This window comes from Suncus etruscus, chromosome 1 (genome assembly GCF_024139225.1).
Source record: "Suncus etruscus isolate mSunEtr1 chromosome 1, mSunEtr1.pri.cur, whole genome shotgun sequence".
In the NCBI taxonomy this organism is placed as follows: domain Eukaryota; kingdom Metazoa; phylum Chordata; class Mammalia; order Eulipotyphla; family Soricidae; genus Suncus; species Suncus etruscus.
In genome coordinates, this window is record NC_064848.1 from 183,306,460 (window position 1) to 183,329,583 (window position 23,124).

The 23,124-nt window shown below is 42.1% G+C and overlaps 1 protein-coding gene across 2 annotated transcripts in view; it reads right to left on the minus strand.

The window, feature by feature from the left end:
- KAT7 (lysine acetyltransferase 7) overlaps positions 1-23,124 on the minus strand; it is a 43,466-nt gene that overhangs the window by 2,147 nt on the left and 18,195 nt on the right. The window contains exons 5-14 of one of the 2 annotated variants that reach the window (XM_049779269.1): positions 21,171-21,253; positions 17,516-17,605; positions 16,195-16,293; positions 11,522-11,632; positions 8,699-8,890; positions 5,276-5,365; positions 4,918-5,058; positions 3,592-3,685; positions 1,770-1,916; positions 107-213 (exon numbers count right to left, since the gene is read on the minus strand). In XM_049779269.1, coding sequence (XP_049635226.1) covers positions 107-213; positions 1,770-1,916; positions 3,592-3,685; positions 4,918-5,058; positions 5,276-5,365; positions 8,699-8,890; positions 11,522-11,632; positions 16,195-16,293; positions 17,516-17,605; positions 21,171-21,253 — 1,154 coding nt within the window. The remainder of the gene's footprint in view (positions 1-106; positions 214-1,769; positions 1,917-3,591; positions 3,686-4,917; positions 5,059-5,275; positions 5,366-8,698; positions 8,891-11,521; positions 11,633-16,194; positions 16,294-17,515; positions 17,606-21,170; positions 21,254-23,124) is intronic. The other variant, XM_049779277.1, reaches the window with a different exon arrangement.

Sequence of the window (23,124 nt, forward strand, 5' to 3'; positions counted from 1 at the left end):
GGTAATAAAAATTCTCAGAAAGGAAGCTAGCTTTTGGGCGTTAAAACCCACTTTGCTAAGCCTTGAGGGACACAGTAAAGGAGCACACAGCTGATAAACACTTTACCTGTCTCTTTAAAACTAGATGTTTTCCTTTCCAATACTTGAGCATCTGAAGGGCTTGCAGAGTGCTAACAATATCCACAGGATTCACAGCTGTCTCCTGGCTAATTTCTGAAACAGAAGAGCTACTGAGAATCTGGCCTACGTGCATACCCCCACTCAAAGACCCTCTGTTCCCTAGAGGAAGTCCAAGTCGACTTCAAACGGTCAAAATCTTTTTTTATTATTATTTATTGGTCACACCTGGCAGTGCTCAGGAGTTACTCCTGGCTCTTGCACTCAGGAATCAGGACCATATGGGATGCCAGATATAACCCAGGTTGCCTCATGCAAAGCAACAAGCACTTTAACCTTAACTGTATTGACACTTCGGTCCCTCAAATGGTTAGTCTTTTTTGTTTGTTTGTTTTTGTTTTTGGGTCACACTCAGCAGTTCAGGGGTTACTCTTGGCTCTATGCTCAGAAATCGGTCCTGGCAGGCTAGGGGGACCATATGGGATGCCGGGATTCGAAGCACCGTCCTTCTGCATGCAAGGCAAACAAACACTTTACCTCCATGCTATCTCTCCAGCCCCAAATAGTTAAGAATCTTAAATCAACCAAATTTAAAAATAATTCATTTTGCCTGTCAAAGAGGGGCATTAGGAAGGAAAAAAAAACAACAAACGAATTGTCCCTCTAGAAAACAAGGTCAAGAGCAATAGCACAGTGGTAGGGTGTTTGCCTTGCACACATCTAACCAGGAAGTACCTGGATTTGATCCCTGGCATCCCATATGGTCCCCCAAGCCAGGAGTGATTTCTGAGCGCATAGCCAAGAGTAACTCCTGAGCATCACCGGGTGTGGCCCCCCCCCAAAAAAAAACCACAAGATCTTTTAAATCTAGCTTACACAAATAAACAGGAGTTCCTATGTAAACTCAATGTTTTCTCCCTTTTTGATTGCTGTTAAGAATGAAAATATTGGGCCAGGAGAGATAGCACAGCGGTGTTTGCCTTGCAAGCAGCCGATCCAGGACCTAAGGTGGTTGGTTCGAATCCCAGTGTCCCATATGGTCCCCTGTGCCTGCCAGGAGCTATTTCTGAGCAGACAGCCAGGAGTAATCACTGAGCACTGCTAGGTGTGGCCCCCCCCAAAAAACAAACAAACAAAAAGAATGAAAATATTGGGGCTGGGGAGACAAATGGCTCAAAGGGTTGGAGGACAGGATTTGTATGTGCGAGTCTAGAATCTTCTCCAGAACTGGAAACTATAGCACGGTAGGTAAAGCCCACTTTAAAACAAAACAGGGCTGGAGAGGTGGCACTAGAGGTAAAGCATCTTCCTTGCAAGCCCTAACCTAGGACAAACCTCGGTTCGATTCCTACATATGGTCCCCTCTGAGCCAGGGGCGATTTCTGAGCACATAGCAGGAGTAACCCCTGAGCATCAAATGTGTGTGTGGCCAAAATAAACCAAAACAAAACAAAACAAAAATAGAATTGAAGTGTTAAAAACCCCAAATATCTGAGACCAAATCATACTTATTCTCAAGGACCAAATGATTAGGATGAAATTCCTGGGCATCTTTAAGAAGTGTCTCTGCAATGGCTCATTTTCACTAGGGGCATTAGCTTCAAAGCATGAACAAGGTCAAGTGAGAAAGGTAGAATATTTAGTAAAGTTACCTTTAATAGAAATTTCTTTGCCTTGGAAATTATGCAGGTAACGAAGAAGAACTTCCTTCCAGTAACTGCGATAGCTTATGAGCCCCAGGTCTGAGAGTGGGCGTTCTGGAGAACCAACTTTTTCTTCTACCTTGGAAAGCAAATAGCCTATCAGGAAACAAAATTATAGAGATGTTTTCTATCAACATTGCTTCTCACCTAAGTAACAAAGCACAACTTGCCAACTTGGCAAGTCTGAGGCACAATTTCCAGAAGTGATTAGGGTTCAGACTTTTGGTGTAAATTTATATTGGTGAAGTTAATGTGGCTTTGTATAAATCAAAGGGGAGAATATATTTAGACATTTAAGAACTTTGGTATGCTCTGTGACAAATACATACAGCTCACTATTTATCGCAGTGGCATTCCATAAAATCACCAATGAACGTAGAACTAGCAGATACTAGGGCCAGAGCGATAGTACAGTGAGTAGGGCAGTTGCTTTGTATGTGGCCGACCCAAGTTCCATCCTAGTATCCTGTAAGTTCCCCCGAGTCTGCCAGAAGTAATTACTGAGCAGAGTCAGAAGTAACCCTTGGGCCGGAGAGAGAGCATGGAGGTAAGGCGTTTGCCTTTCATGCAGACAGTCATCAGTTCGAATCCCGGCGTCCCATATGGTCCCCTGTGCCTGCCAGGAGTAACCCCTGAGCACTGCCGGGTGTGACCCAAAAACCACCACCACCAACACACACACACACACACACACACACACACACACACACACACACGAAGTAACCCCTGAGCACTGCCAGGTGTGGCCCAAAAACAAACAAACAAACAAAATTAACGGATACTAAAACTGCTCTGGGACTCGGTATATGGCAAAATAAAGCATCTATAAGGGTTCCGGAGTACTGCCAGGTATGGCCACTACTCCTCCAACAAAAAGATTTTGTTTTGGGCCCGGAGAGATAGCACAGCGGCGTTTGCCTTGCAAGCAACCGATCCAGGACCAAAGGTGGTTGGTTCAAATCCCGGTGTCCCATATGGTCCCCCGTGCCTGCCAGGAGCTATTTCTGAGCAGACAGCCAGGAGTAACCCCTGAGCACCGCCGGGTGTGGCCCAAAAACCAAAAAAAAAAAAAAGATTTTGTTTTGTGAGCCACACCTGTGGTGGTCAGGGATCACATTCCTGGCCATACTCGGTGCACCCTATGGGGTACTAGGGATTAAATTCAGGTCATCCACATGCAAAGCAAGTGCCCTACCAAGCTGTGCTATCACTTTGCACCTCCATCTTATGCTGCTGACTCACTAACAGTGGACTCATGGCCAGTAGTACAATAACATATCCAAATAAACCCTGGCCTAAAACATACCTTTTTCTGTAGGGTATAAAACACACACACACACAAAAAACATGGCATTAACAGACCATAAAGACAGTTGCTTATGCTAAGTAATAAAATAAGGCAAGGTGTAACCTCGCTTGGGAATGTGAGACGATTTCCCTTTTGCTGCTGTGTTCACATCCACAAAAACCAAAGTGAACAGAAGATAAATTTTAGTGAGCAGGCAAATTTCCAAAAACAGATCGCACTTCAACCCATGTGCTACATCTAAAGTTGGGATAATTCCAAAGAAATTAATTAGCCTCTACCCCCTCTTATTAGGTACCAACTCATTTTTCTATATTCCTAAACACTCAGTATGTATCAATGTGTGATTATGTTCAGGTATTCTCTTATTGGCTCACTAGTACAATCCTACTACAGCCAGGAATTTAGAGACCACAGAATAGAGAGAATATTACATGGTCCATGCTTTTTAACAATTTTACTTACTGAAATCAATCAGCATCTTGCCGTAGCCCTGTCTCATATATTGAGGCATGGTAAGGATACAGGAGACATTGTAGTTGAGGAATGAATTTTTCTCCTAAAATCAAGAACAAAGAGATTGGCAGATCCGGGGCTGGGGGCGGTTGGTAACAGAGATGTCAGCCATCTCAGATGAAAATCAAAATAAGACTGCTTGCAAAATGTTTGGCTGGCCAGTTCTAGGATGTGGCAGTCAGACCCACACCCTTGATGATGGTTAATTCCCTTGTTAAGGCCTCAGCCCGTTTTAAGGAGTTGGCTCCTTATTCTTCAGTCACAGAGCAAACAGGGCAAAAGGATTTGTATAGGTGAGTCAATGAAGGGACATTCTTCCTAAATGACATTTCAAAGGGAGTTTGCTCCAGAGAAGAGAGGAATCCCAAATGATAACCTCCTATTCTAGGAGGCTCTAAGAAAAAAAGGTAAATTTGGGCCTGGGGATGACTCAAGTGGTGGAATGCCTCCCTGACAGGGATCCTGGCATCAAGTATGCTGTCTCCAGAAAAGAACTGCAATTAAGCATGAGCAAGCAATGAAGTTCGTGGTCTCTGGCAAGCACACCATCTAATGTGTGCATACGAGGGCAAGGATGCAGACCCTGCTCATCTCTCAGTGACAGCAGAGGCAGGAAAAGGGAAAGCAAAAATCAAGTGTACATCCCATTTATGGGACATCAGGTTCACATCAGGTTGGTTTACTGACAAAAGGGCTGTGAGTGGAAAGTAACAGTGACTACTCATCTGGGGAGAATTATGTATGGTTCCTGCATAATAGATGCAATAACCTAAAAGTATACTAAAAGTCACTCATATATTTCAAATTAGAAGTATTCAAAAACAGAATATGAATGGCATGTCAATGAAGAAGTTAAATAATGTCATAAGCAAAATCTAGATTTCAGTCTTCAAAGAAGAAGCCCAGACAGAAAATACAGCTAATGGAATACATACACTTCTGGTTTGAAGTTAACAGAGGAAAGCCAAAGCCAGGAGATAGCTTAATCTATTATAAGACGTGGGCGTATGAATTAACAGGCGGGACCTGGACAGTAGTTAACAGGCAGCTCTAATCACAAGTCCAGAAATGAGTCAATCAGTTCTTTAAATAAAGAACTGCACATTTTTATTAAACCATCTTTGACACATGGACCTGCCCTTAGAAAAAAACTTAAGGGAAAGGTTGTCATTTCCAGGGCACTACCTCTTCCTGTCAGTGATCTGAGCCCCCAATGCCAGTATCAATCACTCTGCTCTGGCCCTTGGCTTCTTAATCCCCAGAGTTCCTGCTGACCTTGGAAAAATATCCAATCAGGTGACAGCCGGTGTTGTCCGCTTCCGTCATAACATAGAACAGGAAGGGTTCCACATCATAATATAAAGTCTTGTGGTCCAGAAAAAGCTTGGCCAACAGGCACAGGTTTTGGCAATAGATCTGGAAGCAGAAAAAAAGAATTCAGGTGTGGGCCAGTGATTTCTAAACTCACAGATAAAAGGCCTAAATTTACAATCTAGTACCATTTCCATTCATGCGGCAAAAATTGTTTTGACATAGAAAAGAGTTATATCTGCTTGGGGATGAAAACTAACTCTTCTGAAACCTATGAATGTTCACCATTAGCACCCCTCTTTCTTGCAACCCCTGGTTTTACCTTGTTTTTCTTGCCATCCACCTCAAACACAGAGATTGAGCCTTTGCGATAGATTTCGTCACCCGGCGGGTGCTTCCACACACACTTCGCCTACAATGTGAACAGAACTCACGTCAGGGAAACAAACCGATCTCTCCAAACACTGCTGCTCAAAGGGCAAAAGCAATCACAGGACAAAGCAGATGGACACACTTGAAAACAAAACAGCAGGATATTTTCCAAGTAAACAATGAAGGGATCCTAAATCACTACAATAATATGGTATTTTTATAGCAGCTTGGAACAAGTTTTTTGGATTATATTCTGGCACAGTCTCAACCTAGGAGATTAAAATCATCTACTACGTAAAAGCCAGATAAAATAAAATGCCTTACTTATTATAAAATACCCTGTACCAACAGGAAATTCTTAAGCAGCTTATTTCCCAGCAGCTTAGGAGTTCCTAAGTAAAAGGTACTTTCATCCTTACCAGTAACTTGTCGTAGCTGCCTTGCCACTTCAATTTTTCTCCTGATTACAATGTACAATGATAAAAAACCAACTCCCCCTGCAAATGTTCCTTTGTTAGAGAAGGAAATTAGAGCAAATCCTTCTGTGGCTTTAAAGGGAGGAGATGGGAAGGCAACATAGCAAGGCTAAGCAGTAGGAAATGGGGGTACATTTGACCACAAGGTGGCACACAATATCCCATTCCTCATTCTCAACTTTTTAAAACAAATTTGTTTCTGGGCCACACCCAGCAATGCTCAGTGATTACTCCTGACTCTGCACATAGGAATGACACCTAGCAATGCCTAGGGGACCATATGGAATCCTGGGGATTGAACCTGGGTAGGCTGGGTACAAGACAAGTGCCCTATCCATATACTATTTCTCCAGCCCCTCCACTAATAGGTTTTTTTTTTTTTTTTTTGGGGGGGGTCGTCACACCCAGCAGTGCTCAGGGATTACTCCTGGCTCAGAAATCGCTCCTGGCAGGCTCGGGGAACCATATAGGATGCCGGGATTTGAACCACTGTCCTTCTACATGCAAGGCAAATGCCCTACCTCCATGCTATTTCTCCAGCCCTTCACTAATAGATTTGAAGCAGCAAGTGTCAACCTTTGCTAAATATAAACAAGTTAGTTCATTTAAAAATATTGTTTATGGGGGCCGGGCGGTGGCGCTGGAGGTAAGGTGCCTGCCTTACCTGCGCTAGCCTAGGAGACGGACCGCGGTTCGATCCCCCGGCGTCCCATATGGTCCCCCCAAGCCAGGAGCGACTTCTGAGCGCATAGCCAGGAGTAACCCCTGAGCGTTACCGGGTGTGGCCCAAAAACCAAAAAAAAAAAAAAAAAAAAAAATATTGTTTATGAAGCAGAATGACATTTGAGCAGGAGTAGGGTATTTGAAGGGCTTGCACCATGCAGCCAAGCCAGCTTCTATCTGGAGCACCGCATATGGTCACGGAACCCATCAGGAGTGATCTCTAAGCAGAGCCAGGAGCTGGCTCTGAGCATGGCTGGATGTGGCTAATAACAATAACAACAACAATATTATTATTATTAGTGCTATAGAGATAGGACAGAGGTTAAGATTCTTATCTTGCATGTAGTCCAACCTTTTCTGTTCCTAACACTGCACAGGGTTCCCCGAGCACTGCCAGTATGGCTCTAAAATCCCTCCAAAACAAAACAAGTATATATAAGTTTTGTGACTGCTGGGCAAATCAAGAATCATGCCCTAAGTCGTCACATGTGAATCCAAATATTTAATAACTGGCATTACTTCAGGAAAGCCCCACCTACACTGTGTTCCTATCCCCATGCCTTTACTCATGTTGGTTCTTTCCAACAATAACTAAATTGATAGAACAGTTATTTATTTAGAAGCAGAAACCAAGCTACTGGTCAGTGGCTAAAAGAAAACCCATTTCAATGATGAGACCTGAAACAACAGGAATAAAAAGACAATTCTCCACCCAAGCATGCTGAAGTCTGAGAAGGACTTTGATCTTCCTTGTCCCAGGCCACAATGGTATTGAGACCATGGGATTCAGGGTAAATCTTTTTTTCTTTTCTTTTTTTGTTTTTGTTTTTGGGCCACACCCAGTGACGCTCAGGAATTACTCCTGGCTATGTGCTCAGAAATGGCTCAGTCGCATGCAAGGCAAATGCCCTACCACTGCGCAATCACTCTGCCCCTGGGGATGAATATTATTGACCAAAGTCAGCAATATTGCCCAACTGGAAAGAATGTCATGATGAAAAACTATGAGTCTGGGTTTGTAGATACTTATGGAAATCCTGGAAAATAAAGATGAAAGGGGCTTAAAGGGATTCCTTAAAAGAGGGCTGGAATTAGTACAGCAAATAGGGCCCTTGCCTTGCATACACCCAACCTGAGTACAATCCCTGGCACCGCATATGGTATCTTGAGCACTGCCAGAAGTTAATTCCTGAGTACAGAGCCAAGAGAAATACTAAATTTTCTGGCTATGATCCCAAAATTTAAAAGACCCTAAAAGTTCTACAAGACAAATTATGTTGTGAACACAGAAGAAAGGTTTCCAAACAACAGGCCATTATCACTAAGCCTCAACCAAGCTCATTTCCTATGTTGCAAAACACAAAATTCCCTTAAACACAGATTTATTGGGAGGTGGGAAAGAGTGGGGTTCACACTGGGAATAGCTCAACAGGCTAGAACACATGCTTTGATATGAAAGCACCAAGCTTAATCCTTGGCCCTTCCTGTGCCCCAATCCATCAATCAAATCGTTTCAGGAGTAGCCCCTAGGCAGAGCAGCTAGGCATGCCTTCCCCCTTTGACAACCAACAAATAGGTGAAGAAAGAGAGCCTAAACTATAAAGATCTAGTTAGCAGATCTACCAATAATAAAATCGAATTCAAGCCTCTATTCTAGTTTTAGAGTAATAGGAAGAATATTCCAAAATCAGAAAGCACTAAACTTGATGTGGCACAAAGGATGTGCTCTGTTCATCTATCTCCCTTCAGTGTTCTTTCAGCAATACACATTTATTGCTCATTTATTTATTACCCACCCTTGTTGCTAGGACACAGAGGTGAGTCATGGTTCTGCTGTCTAATGAAGTCCATTTTCGTCCAGTTTAGAACTGAGCAGGTCGATCACATCACAAGAAAGAAATGGAAATGAACAGCAGCAAGTGAAGAAAACAAAAGCCCAGGGTAACAAGTACAATATAGGAGGTAGTTAAGGGTCACCAGCTGCTTTGGGTACTTCAGTACATCAGCCATGCCTCAGGCAGGATGGGACAACAATTCTAAACCCTGGCTGTCAGTCTCCAAGGCCTTCATCTCATTACTGTGGGTGAGATATCTGAATAAATACCATCTCCAGGACAAAATCAAGAAACCCAACAGTCCCTCAGGTTTACAGTCACAAAACCCAGTCAACCTACCATGTGACGCCGAAGTATTGTTTGACTCTTCATGTATTTTAAACAAAATTCACACATGTAGAGGCGGCCGAGTCGTGCATATTCTTCAGGATAGGGAGAATGGTACCACGTATCCAGCTCATAGCGCCCAAAAGCAATAGTTTTAATCATGTTGCTCCCCTCGGTGATTTGGCCTTGAAGCCTTAACTTCTCCTATTGAGAAGGAAAAATTAACAGACTTGATCATTTGTTTTTATTTGTCTATTAGTTTTTGTGCCACACCCAGTAGTGCTCAAGAGTTAGTTCTATCTCTGTTTAGGAATCACTCTTTTTTTTTTTTTTTTTTTTTTTTTTTTTTTTTTTTTGGTTTTTGGGCCCACACCCGTTTGATGCTCAGGGGTTACTCCTGGCTATGTGCTCAGAAATCGCCCCTGGCTTGGGGGGACCATATGGGACACCGGGGGATCGAACCGAGGTCCTTCCTTGGCTAGCGCTTGCAAGGCAGACACCTTACCTCCAGCGCCACCTACCCGGCCCCAGGAATCACTCTTGAGGGGCTAGAGCAACAGCACAGCCAGTAGAGTGTTTGCCTTGCATGTAACTGACCCAGGTTTGATTCCCAGCATTTCATATGATCCTCTGAACAGAGCCTGAGCACCACCGGTGTGACCACCCCCCCAAAAAAAAATAACTCCTGGTGGTGCTCAGGGGCACCACCATATGAACCCAGGTTAGTTGCGTGCAAGGTAAGCACCTTACCCACTGTACTCTCTCTTCAGCCCCTAAATGTAGTTTTGAGGGGCAAGAATATATGATTTGCATATAAGAATTCAGTTCTACCTCATGCATCGCACATGGTTCCTCCACCACCCAACAGAGGTGAGAGCTGCCCAAAAAATGAGGTGGTTGGGATGTAGTTCTCAATCCATCCCACCCCAGGGGAGCTCTGCATTCTACAAAGTTTTAAATTTTATATCAACTAACAACATTTTTTGTCCTGTATCGGCTGTGTGCAAAGTAAACAACCCTACCAACCTCTGTGCTATCTCTCCACGCCCTCAACTAACATTTTTTTAAAGAAAGTGTTCAATGTATTTTTTTTTTTTTTTTTTTTTGGTTTTTGGGTCACACCCGGCAGCGCTCAGGGGTTACTCCTGGCTCTATGCTCAGAAATCGCCCCTGGCATGCACGGGGGACCATATGGAATGCCGGGATTCGAACCACCATCCTTCTGCCTGGAAGGCAAACGCCTTACCTCCAGGCTATCTCTCTGGCACCCAATGTAACTTATTAAAAACCAAGATTACCTTTACAAACTAAATTTCTATTAAAATAGTTAATTTGTTGAATCAGAATTAAATTCAGGGGGTGCCGGAGAGATAGCACAGCAGTAGGGCATTTGCTTTGCACGCAGCTAATCCAGGACGGATGGTGTTTCAAACCCCAGCATTCCATATGGTTCCCGAGCCTGCCAGGAGTGTTTATGGGCACAGAGACAGGAGTAACCCCTGAGCGCTGCCGGGTGTGGGCACAGAGACAGGAGTAACCCCTGAGCGCTGCGGGGTGTGATCCGCCCATCCAAAATAAAAAAAAAAACATAAAAATTAAATTCAGGGGCCAGAAGAGTACAGCAGGTAAGTAAATACTTGCATGAGCCTAACCTAAGTTCAACTCCTGGCACCCCATATAGTCCCAAACACCAAAAGGAGTGATCCCTGACAGTCCAAAACATAAAACAAAAACAAAAGAAAAAGTAAACTCAACTTCCACAAAAAAATTTTTTTTATTTTTGGTTTTTGGATCATACCTGACAGCACTCAAGAGGTCATTTCTCGCTTTACACTCAGAAATTGCTCCTGGCAGGATTACGACCACTGTCCTGCATGCAAGGCAAACGCCCTACCTCCAACCTGTCTCTCTGCCCCAACTTCCACAAATTAACAGTAGTTTTTGGGGGTAAGGGAGAGAGGCAGGGTGGTGATAGTAAAGCATTAAGACACTAACTTTGCACAAGGTTCTGAGCACAGAGCTGTGAATAAACACAATGCACTATACTATTTGATATGCACCCCCCCAAATAAGGTTGTTTAAATTTTCTGTTTAAGGAGTCACAGAGGTAGTGCAAAAAGTAAGAAATTTGCCTCGTACACTACTCAGATTTGATTTCTGGTACCCCAAATGGTTTGAGTGGAAAGGCAGAAGTAAACCCTGAGTACCACCAGGTGTGCCCCCCCCCCAATAAATTAAATATCCAACAAAAGCCTTTTCCATTGTCTTTTATTCTTTTTCAGCAGAAGGATGATAGGAAGTTGCAAAAGAATCCCTTTTTAGGTCAACAGAAGGGTATCTTCCAGTCTGGCAGTCCTCAGAATTGCAAATTACCCAAATCCAATGGAGACAAAGGGGGTTATCTATTGCTTTACCCAGACTTAACCTCAACCCCCATCTCTCTAGAGTTGAAGCAGAGCTGATCTGAGAAAATTAATAAAGAACTATGGAAGGGATAATTAACTTAAACATGAATGGAGGAACCAGGGAGGTGACTCAAAGGGATGCAGAGGATGCTCTCACCCAGCATGACCTCACTGCTGGGAGCATACCCCCCCCCCAAAGATACATTAAGTGATTTTCTTAAATACATCTACGTTAAATATAGTAACACCCCTCAATAACAGCTATGAATGAGGGCAGGTTCAGTAAGTATGGCTAAGGAACGAAGGCAAAAGAAGCCTTCAAGCAGCATGGTAAAATGAAATATTCATCAAAGAACTGTTAAATCATTTTTCTTGGCAGTTCCAAGTGTCCTTCACATGTGGTCCTAAGCCTAGAGAGTTTAATACTCACCAAATCCTCTGAAGCCCGGGCTTGCGCTCTTCGGAAAAGATCCAAGTCATACTCGCTCGTCAGGTTTTCCAGGAGTGGTTCCCGAGTGTTCCCATAGGTCTGCCTGTGTTCCTAGGAAAAAACCAAGATCATAGTCTGCTCAGCGCCTGAGACCTTAATCCATTTTATGTCAACTAATGCCAACCAATGGACCAAGAACAACTATAAACTCCTTCTAAGCCACAATGGCACTGGGCACTAGGGATTCGGCACTAAACCTAGAAAGAGTGCCCGTTCACCACCTTACAGAATCTGGAAAGATACACTCAACATCTCCAAAAGGGAGCTTCATTCTGTCTCTTTATGAGCACCTGCAGCATCAATCAGGACACTAATTAAGCCTTCATCTCTTCTGAAAGGATAGCCACGAAACAGTGCAAACGAATCATACAGCGAAGTCAAAGGCACAACAAATTCCTAGAATCCCAATATCTGGGATAAACCTTCTATTCCCTGACTTCAAAACAAAAATCCCCCCAGACTCTCTAAAGTCTGAGATAAGAGATCTGGGACAGGGCCCGGAAAGATAGCACAGCGGCGTTTGCCTTGCAAGCAGCCGATGCAGGACCAAAGGCGGTTGGTTCGAATCCCGGTGTCCCATATGGTCCCCCGTGCCTGCCAGGAGCTATTCCTGAGCAGACAGCCAGGAGTAACCCCTGAGCACCGCCGGGTGTGACTCAAAAACCAAAAAAAAAAAAAAAAAAAAAAGAGATCTGGGACAGATCCAAGTAGAAAGAGGGAAATCTGACCAAATGGCCACTAGATTCACTGCACCCACCTTTTACCCTGTCTGCCAAAGACATAATACTGGCACTTTAAAACTCCAGCCCAAATCCTACACACAGTTGACCTCTTGTAAAAATTATCTACTGTAAACTTGAAGACAAGATACAAAAAGGAGAGAAAACAAAAAAGCTTAGTTTTAAATAAGAATCAAAACTTACCATAGTAGTGACTATGAGTATCCGTTCACCAAAAAGAAACACCCCAAGAAAACTTCCCTTTTAAACTTTAGATTCTAGCCCTTCCCCCTAATGAGACTCCACCTCCCACCCAGACCAGAGAAAGGCTATAAAGTGGCATGGATGGCTCTCTGAGATTCACATTCATTAGCATATGAAGAAAGCAGACACTAGTACTTTTACCCCTATTAAAATTCCTTCCAGGTAATCAAGGTCCAGCTGTGGGGTATCTTTTTGAATTTCAATCCAGTCATCCAAAATTTAAGCTCCAAGTATTAGTTATCTCTTCTGATTTCCTAAGCAATGTTGTTAAGCTTTATAAAAGCATCCTAGCCATTTTTACCAGGGAGAATGGGCTTAAATCACTTAGCCCAAATTACTGAAAAGCAAATGTTTAAGCGTTTACTTCAGATAAATGATGATTCTGAGATGGTCCTCACAACACTTCAGCTTTCCTTCCTATCTAGAATATATGAAACATAAACTATCATACAGCAATTTCACAAGAATGATAGTATATACTGAAAGATAATTCAAAGGGCGAAATTCAAAGAGCAAGAGTGAGTACTTTGAAGACCCCCTGGCAAAAAAGAGGAAGGCATACAACTTCACATCCACTACAAGAAGCCCTCTGCAAACCCAAATGCCTTGCTAGATAGTTATCAACAAACACACCCACAATCCACCACTTCATCTGGACACTCTGTCATTTATTTATTTACTTCTAAGTTTCTATATTTCTTGTTCTGTTTGGGGGTGGGATACATCCAGCAGTGTTCAAGCGCTTCTTCTGGCTCAGTGCTGGGGGAGGGATGTCTCTCCTGGCAGTACTTGGGTAGAATCAGGGATCAAGGGAACCATTCCCAATGCAAACCATATGCTCATCTGCTCATCTCTCTCTTGAATAAATACTGATAGTCATCCCATGGTAGATTTTGTTGCTTATTTAAAACACAAGTTTTTGTTTTTGTTTTTGTTTTGAGACCACACCCTCAGGGGTTACTCCTGGCTCTGAGCTCAGAAATCACCCTTGGCAAGCTCAAGGAACTATATGGGATGGATGTCAGGGATCAAACATGGATCAACCATGTGTGAGGCAAACACTTTACCTGCTGTACTTTCTTTTTTTTTTTTTTTTTTGGTTTTTGGGTCACACCTGGCATTGCTCAGGGGTTACTCCTGGCTGTCTGCTCAGAAATAGCTCCTGGCAGGCACGGGGGACCATATGGGACACCGGGATTCGAACCAACCACCTTTGGTCTTGGATTGGCTGCTTGCAAGGCAAACGCTGCTGTGCTATCTCTCCGGGCCCCCTGCTGTACTTTCTATCGCTCCAGTCCCAAAACTAAACTGCTTTTATGCTTCTCTTTCTCTCCTTTTTGTGAATATTTTGTCTTCAAATCTATATTCAGTTCTCCTCTCTCATTCTTTTTTTTTTTTATTTTTAATTTTTTTTTTTTTTTGGGTCACACCCGGCAGTGCTCAGGGGTTACTCCTGGCTCTACACTCAGAAATAACTCCTGGGAGGCTCGGGGGACCATATGGGATGCCGGGATTCGAGCCACCGTCCTTCTGCATGCAAGGCAAACGCCCTACCTCCATGCTATCTCTCCGGCCCCTCCTCTCTCATTCTTTAGCTCCCCTTCCTCTAAGATTTCTAAATAAAACCTGTTTTTACTTCACTGCTAGTCTCCTGAATTTTTTTTTTTTTTTCTGAAAAAAGGCAATGGGCCTCTGGCCTGGGTGAGTGAGATCGAAGACTGAATCACCCTTCCTGCAAAGAACATGGCTCACAATCCTAGATCTCCCTAGCTGGCCCTAGGGTGGTGGGACTGGGGGTGGCAGAGGTGAAGAGAGAGAAAGTGGTAGATTTCCTTCTTGGGGTTGCCACCTCTCTCCCAACTTCACACAAGTCATTCGGATAACTCTTATTGGCATCACCTCCAATCTTATAAAGTCATAATTTTCTTTTTTTGTTTTTGTTTTTGTTTTTGGGCCACACCCGGCGTTGCTCAGGGGTTACTCCTGGCTATCTGTTCAGAAATAGTTCCTGGCAGGCACGGGGGACCATATGGGACACCGGGATTCGAACCAACCACCTTTGGTCCTGGATCGGCTGCTTGCAAGGCAAACGCCGCTGTGCTATCTCTCTGGGCCCTATAATTTTCAAGACAACAATGACTTCTAACAAAATGTATTAGTTTATGATTACTTTATGAGACAGACAGAATATAACAGTGCTATTGCCATGATCCAACCCCAAATATTTCAACTTAATGAAAAAATAAAAACACATCAGAAAACTGAGGGGCCGAAGAGATAGCATGGAGGTAAGGCGTTTGCCTTTCATGCAGAAGGATGGTGGTTCGAATCCTGGCATCCCACATGGTCCCCTGAGCCTGCCAGGGGCGATTTCTGAGCATAGAACCAGATGTAACCCCTGAGCACTGCCAGTGTGACCCCCCCCCCAAAAAAAAAAAAAAAAAGAAAGAAAACTGAAAGATCACAGGTCAGATGTTAGGAAAGGTTTTATCTAGCAAGGTGGTATTATTTTTAATTGGAGGTTTTCTTCCTTATTTTTGTGGCAATTTCAATAGCAATCAAACAAATATTAATATGTTTAGAATGTATGTTTCTGGCCAGAGAGATAGTACAGTGAGTGTGTAAGGCACTTCCTAGCCCTGGGTTCAATCCCTAGCACTACTGGTCTCCTAAGTAATTACCAGGAGTAATCCCTGAGCATTGAGCCAGAAGTAAACCTCTAAGCACCTCCAGATGTGGCCCAAAAAGAGAAAATAAAAACTAAAGTGATGTTTCCAAGTAACTAAAGATAGAAATTTTTTCATCTTAATTTTAGTAAGGGCTAGAATTGCCTTTACTTGCCTTACAAATAACCGACCATGTGGTTGGAGCAGTGGCGCAAGTCATAAGGCGTTTGCCTTGCACGTTCTAGCCTAGGACAGACCACAGTTCGATCCCCCGACTCCAATATGGTCCCCTGCAAAAGCCAGGAGGGATTTCTGAGCACACAGCCAGGAATAACCCCTGAGTGTCACCAGGTGTGGCCCCCAAAAACCAAATAAATAAAATGAATAACCGACCCTAATTCAATACACAGCAGTGCATGTGTTCCCTGAATGACATCAGGAATACAAAGTCAAGAGTAAACCCTGAGCTTAGAGCCAGAATTAAATAGAGGTATATCTTAAACAGAGAGGTATGGCCCCTTTTACCCAAAAATGAATAATTATAGTACACTTCCTCCCAAAAAACTCATGTCCACTACTGACAGACATTTTCTTTTTCTTTTTTTTTTTTTTCGGTTTTCGGGCCACACCCGTTTGATGCTCAGGGGTTACTCCTGGCTAAGCGCTCAGAAATTGGCTCTGGCTTGGGGGGACCATATGGGACACCGGGGGATCGAGCCGCGGTCCTGATCCTTGGCTAGCGCTTGCAAGGCAGACACCTTACCTCTATCGCCACCTCGCCGGCCCATGACAGAACATTTTCAATGCTTCTATAGTCAACTCGGACTACCAATGAATTAGCATTGAACCATTAGCATATAAGCAGTGAATACCAAAAAGCAAATACACAAGGCAAGAAGCTTAGAAACTAGGAGGAGTCAAAATGGAATCACTAAAATTCATGCTAATTAGTTAACTTTCTTACCATATATTTGTCTTTCTGCTCTTTGCTTAGTCCAGAATTCCTTTTCTTCCTGAGTTCAGCCACCTTTTCCTTATACCGCAACTGCCTCTCTGTTGGTGGCTAAGAGGGAAAAGGAGAAAACGGAGAACCCAGTATGAAAAATCTCATTATTTAAAAACTAAAACAAAAGGGAGGAGGGAAGGAAAATGTCAGTCATGCTATAGCATGCTGTGAATACTATTGCCATTTAAAGACACCAACCTGGTACCCCTACCATTCAAACTGGCTGTAATGCCATGTATTTATTTTCACAGTAGCCCAAACAGAACATAAGTTGTGGTGAAGAAATCTCATAAAAGCAATCAGAATAAAGAGAATTTCAATTCAGTTACAATACGCTTATTGTTTTCCAAATGCTGTGCTCTAACAGCAATACTAAAATGAATAAAAAGCTTGAATCAGAGTAGGATAAATACCAAGCTAGACTATGAGGAAACGTGAAGCTTCCCCTCAGTTAGTACTTATTATCTGCCTAGGGATAGGTACTATATATGCATAATATAGCTCACTACCCTGCCAGCAAAGTATGATTCACTCATTTTCATTAACAAGGAAATTAAATTTAGGGAGGCTAAATATCCCACCTAAAACCAGACAGCTAAATTAAGAGAATCATGATATTCAAATCTAGATCTGTTTGGCTTCAAACTTCTCCCTCATCACCCTGTTTCCTTTGCTATTCACCTATAATCTAATCTTAAAAGCAAGTAGATGTGTCTGTCTCTCTGTCTATACAGACACCAAGTACTACACTAATATTTGGAGACTACTACAATGGAAAGATATAAGGAAAACATTCATTCATGGAGAAGATTTAAGAAGACTTCTCAATAGTGCCAGTGGCACCAGGCCTTGAAGACTAAGTACACTCAATCTCTTGTTATGGGCACAGAGTTCTAGGCAATGAAATAGCAGGAGTAAAGACCAAATGCATTCCAGGAAGAGCAAGGGATGAAGTGGAATCAAGGGCCATGTAAGTTCAGAGAAGCAGAAGAATTAGAGCAAAGTGCAGCAACTTGAAAACCCAGGGAAAAGAATCAGCAGCAAATAGAATCAAAAGTGTTAAATGCTAGGAAAGTCGCTGGCGGAAACATGTCAACAGAGTGGAGAGGAGTTTAAAGGAAACCTGGAAGTGTTACGAATGATTGAGTTTATGGCTGTAAGACTAGTTTTTAGGAAAAACTATAGGAAGCAAGATTGAATAAGTCTAAAGACAGAGGGCAAAGGAGATTTGAGACTTGGCTCTCACACTGGGAAAGGCCAGCGCTTTGCAAGGCCATACCTGGTGCCTGGTTGCATGCCTGTTGTTGTCATCTTGCCTGTGGGACAGCATCCTTTCTTCTATCTGCTTATCCCGGCTCTGTGCTCTCACCTGCAACCAGCAACAGCGTCAATAAATCCACCTGCTGCTAAGGTTACGGTCACTCAAAGCACAGAAGGTAATTGTGATTTCCTGAATTCCCCTCATCCTTTCTCATTCAAAGGATCTTCTCATTTCTCATCATCATCTAGAAGAAAGAGATAAGGCAAGCTCCACGTTCCAGTTTCTCAGCCATGAACTGCACACCAAAGAACTGAAATAACTGAGAACTAAATGGCAGTGAAGCTAAGATTTTATATAAGATGACCCTGAACTCGGATAGCTGTCCAACAGACTGATGTGAGGAATGCAAGGATAAAAGTTGGGAAGTAAGAACACAGAAAAGTTTAGAGACCTGAGAAGTCTGTAGGGAAGTAGCTCTGCAGTTACCTGATCTGGGATGAATCCCAGGCGCTCCCTGAAAAGTCTGTTATGTTAGGATTCAGATGCCACTACTTACTCCACTTCAACACTGGAACTCATGCGAGTCATGAGGAACTGCTAACTTTATCGCAATCTGCTCCAACCCAAGTCTTCCCTACATCAATAGAAACACTTTCTAAATAATGAGGTAAAAAAAACCCAAGTAACATTCTTCTACATTTCACTTCAAGTCCATGAGGAAATTCAAAATTTTGTTCTCCAAACATATTCTGAATCCAACTAAGTCTTACTGTTACCTACAGCACATCCATCTGGATTACCACCAACTGACTGAACTTTGGAGAAGCCCTCTCGCTTAAGTAACTCATGGTGCTCTTTATTCTTTATATATTAGCAAGCTGAATATATACTGCTTCAGGGGTAGAGGGGTTGGATCACATTGCGGTGTTCTAGGGTCACTCCTTGCTCTGTGCTCAAGGTCACTCCTGGCAGTTTTCAGGGAACCATATTGCCAGGAATCAAGGCTGGGTCCTCCACATGCAAAGTAGGTATTGGCCCACAGTCTAGTTTCAAGCTGTGACATTTAAAGCTTTTTATAAAATTATGACACATTTCTGTTAAAGTACACCAAGTACTTCCCAATGCCATCAGAATAAAAACTTTCTACTTTTACTATCAAAACAGAGTCCTTTATGATCCAGATGTGGCACTGCCTAATAGTATGTTTGGGGGATATAGAACTTATTATTAATTTATAAGTTGATTCTGCCCTCTCTTTAAAGAGTGCAAGCTCAATGATCACGCAATATTTGTCCATCAAAGAATCCTGTTACCTGTAACACTGTTAAGCAGTCACAGAATCTATGACTAAATAGGAGCAGAAATACCTATTGATTACAAATGTTCTAGGAAACCGAGTACTTAAACTTGAAAGTTCCATTAAAAGGCAAGGAATTAGTTTAATCTTTCCTTTGGGGATTCTAGTCTAAAATTTATCTTTAAGAAATTCTTCAGATCTCCCAAGCACAAGCTCTAGAAGTAAAGATGAATGACAATGAATCTGAGTCCCCTTGTAAAGGAGAGTCCACAAAGAGAAAAAAAAACTCAGATAGAAATGCCTCCTTATTGTTCAGAACTGACTTTTCCTAAGTTGAACATTTTTTCTTCTTCTTTTTCCCTTTTTTCTTCTTTTAAATAAATTGCAAAGACAATGTGTTCATGTTACTACAATTCAACAATTTAGGAAGACTTTTACATAAAATATCAAACTGTATGTGTAGAGATAAATGGTAGACGGTAACTGTCAGAGAAGCCCCGTCAGCTTCTGATGCAGATGATGGTAGTAGGGCTGCTATTTCAATTTTGACCATTATATGTGAAGAAAATGAGAAGACTTACCACTTACAGTCTTACACAAAGCAGAAAAAAACTGCCCCATACGTATAGAATTGTAGAAGAAAAAAGAAAAAAAAGTCCTAAATTTTAAAACCCATATAAGCACCCATATATGACTCTACTGAAAGACAACAAAGAAAGAAACTTTGCTATTACATATCTCTAAGAGGGCACACAAATTTCTAAATCAGGGAGAATTAACGTAAATTGGGGAGTCTAATTTTTCTCAGAAGGAAAATGGCACAGAGGAATTAACTTAAAACACTAGTCTTGTAAGCAAAATTAATTGCTAAACCATTATTGCCAAACAATAATTGCTAACAATTACTACTTTATCTAATTAGCTGGGGTAACCTGCCCACATACTATAGAAGTTATTCATATAATGAGTAAAATTCTCAATCCTTCTTCCCCCAAATTAGCTTTCTGATACCTTCTCCATAGCAGAAACCTGCACAGGTACATACAAGTGAAGTCCAGGCTCTACTCTTAAACAACTAGCCAAGAGATTCTGCAGAATGAAAAACTTAAAATGCAAAATATCTTCACAGAGTCGTACAATGACCTAACACATATTGATACCATACTTACGCAAATTATTCTTAAGTGGAAAAGGTCCCTAACAATCTTTTATTTTAAATAATTTATAGACCATATAGTTGACACTGTTGATTTATAAATCACATAGTTGACATAGTTGGCCATATACATTTGTTTCTAGGTGAGAGCGAAATTAGTAAGAAGAAAAATACAAAGAAAAAAAATAGTACAGCAACCAGAAGACTTATGAAAATTATTGTATCTCTTATGACTTTTTCCTTTTTGGTTTCTGTGCCACACTAGGTAGTGCTCAGAGGCTCAATGCCAGAGGACCATGTGGTGCTGGAAACCAACTTGTCTGGTCCTAAAGCCAAAAATTTTTGTTTCTGAGCCATCCCCAGCAGAGCTCAGAGTACTCACTCCCAACTGTGTTCAGGAGTTACTCCAGGTGGTACTAGGGGAACTCATACACAGTACCAGGGATTAAACCCAGGCCAAAAGCATACAAAGCATGCACTTTATTTAGCCCCTTAAGCTATCTCTCAAGGACTAAAGTTCATTTCTTTTCTACTCTTCCCCTTTCTCTTCCCCTCTCCCTATCCTCTTCTCTTCTCCCCTTCTCTTTCCTCCCTTCCTTCTCAGTAGGGACCACAGATACCAAGGCTGCCTGGCAGAACTGCCAGGACTGTGCCTAACACATATGGACCACTGAGGATCTGACTCATGACAATAAGTGTATTAGGCTGCAGGACAGCTATTCTAGTCCTCTTGGGTTTTTCTTCTCAGGCTCAGGTCAAGTTTCCAAGGAAACTATTAATACATTTAGAATATGGTGTTATATCACAATGTCTAGATTACCTACTTGCTAATTTCCTTCAAAACACTCTCTACATACTCTAATTCTAATAATATAAACTAATAATATTCTAACTTTTAAAAAAGTATTTCCTATACTAAAATATAAGTACAAGGACTTTGTCCACTGTGCTCACACCATATCCCCTATATATATTGGGGGGATGTTTAGGCTATACCAGAGACACTTGCTCAATGTCTAATCCTGGCTCTGTGCTCAGGAATCACTCCTGGCAGTGCTCAGAATACTATATGGGATGCCAGGGATGGATTGGCCATATGCAAAAGCAAATGCCTTAGCCCCTATACCATCTCTCTGGTCCCTGTTATTCCAATGTTGAGCAAAGTACCTGGTAAGTGGCAAGACAATATGTATATGCTGAGTAAATGAAAACACAATTACCTTGCATTCATCAGCTGAGAGGTTATGATAGAGTGGGCATCCTGAGATGGAGAAATGTCTCTCATGTTTTCCTGTAAGATGTCCTGTTAATGGATGGAAAAACTTGATCTCAAAATACAAAATTCAAGCTTAGAAAGTGTCAATTTTTTTATATTATAGGTCTAGTTTTAGCTGTGTAATTTTTATCAAGTGCATGTCTAATCAGAGACTAAATTTATCAAAAGTAAATGCTGTTACCCTCAGGAATGTGCACCCCCATACTCTTTTCTTCAGCAGTACAGACTTATCTTTGAACATAGATGTTAAATATATTGTTATTCCTTCTGCTTAAATGTTTTTTATCATATTCCAAAGTGTCAAAGCCACACATTTATATAAAAATACAAAATGATAAGTAGAAATATCTTCTGATGCAATTTAACTATCTTAGGCTAACATGTGCAAATAGTGTAGTAATACTTTATATTACACAGTGATTTGCAATCTGGATTAAACTGTGATAATTGAAAGAAACTTATGAGGTCAGGGAGATGGCTCAAAAGTCCTAGAGCACTTGCTTTGCATCCAGGAGCCCAGAGTTTGTTATCGCATGCCATGTGGTCCCCAGAGCAGTGCCAGGAGTGCTTGTCCTACCAAAAAATAAATATAAGAAAAAAGGGGCTGGAGATAACACAGCGGTATTTGCCTTGCAAGCATCCGACCCAGGTGGTTGGTTCGAATCCCGGTGTCCCATATGGTCCCCCGTGCCTGCCAGGAGCTTTTTCTGAACAGACAGCCAGGAGTAACCCCTGAGCACAGCAGGGTGTGACCTAAAACAAACAAACAAAAAAAACAACAAAAAGGAAAAAAAGGGAAGAGCTGTAAAGAGAATTCAGTGGATATGGTGCATGCTTTGCAAGCATCCAAACCAGGTTCGATCCCTGGCACTCTAATAGTCCCCTGAGCACTGCCAGGAGTAATACCTAAACATAGAGCCAGGAGTAAAGCCCTGAGCACTGCTGGGTGTGGACCAAAAACCAAAACCAAAACAAAGAGAGGAAAACAGTCTTTTTCTACCATATAAACATATTTCAAAACTTTTGAACTAGATTATATTTATTTTTTGAAACAGAAGTGTATTTATTTAGATGTTGGATTCTTCTGCAATCAAACTACAAAAACAGGGAATTGGTACAAGAACCTGTGAAGAGGGAGAAATTTTCAACTCCAGCTGAGAAGGGCTGGAACTAAAGCTTTATATGCTAGTCTCTCAAATTCTATCTCTGGCACTGCACAGTGCCCTGAACACCACCAGGAAGGACCTTACAGCAATGTGCCAGGTGGTAGACCCTGACAAGAGATGTGACCTCCCAAAAAAAAAAAAAAACCTCCAAAAAAAGGGAGAGGAGAAGAAATGTTAAAACAACATTTTGAGGGGCTAGAAAGATAGCATGGAGGTAGGGTGTTTGCCTTGCAAAAGGACAGTGGTTCAAATTCTGCATCCCAAGCCTGCCATGAGCGATTTCTAAGTGTAGAGCCAGGAGTAAACCCTGAGCGCTGCTGGGTGTGACCCAAAAACAAAAACAAACAAACAAGCAAAACAAACAAAAAACCCAACATTTTGAAGCTGGAGCAATAGAACAGCGGTAGGGATTTTGCCTTGCATGCAGATGACCTGGAACAGACCAGGGTTCAATCCCTGGCATCTGATATGGTATCTCAAGCCTGCCAGGAGTGATTTCTGAGCCAGGAATAATTCCTGAGCGTTGCCGGGTGTGGCCCAAAAACAAAAACAAAACAAAACAAAAAACATTTATCTAACAAAAAAGATAAATTAGCTAAGATGAATCTCAAGTATACAAAGTATTTAACTTTGGGTTGGAGTGATAGCACAGCAGTAGGGTGTTTGCCGTGCACATGCGCCCTACCCAGAAAAGACCTGGGGTTCCATCCCTGGCATCATATATGGTCTCCT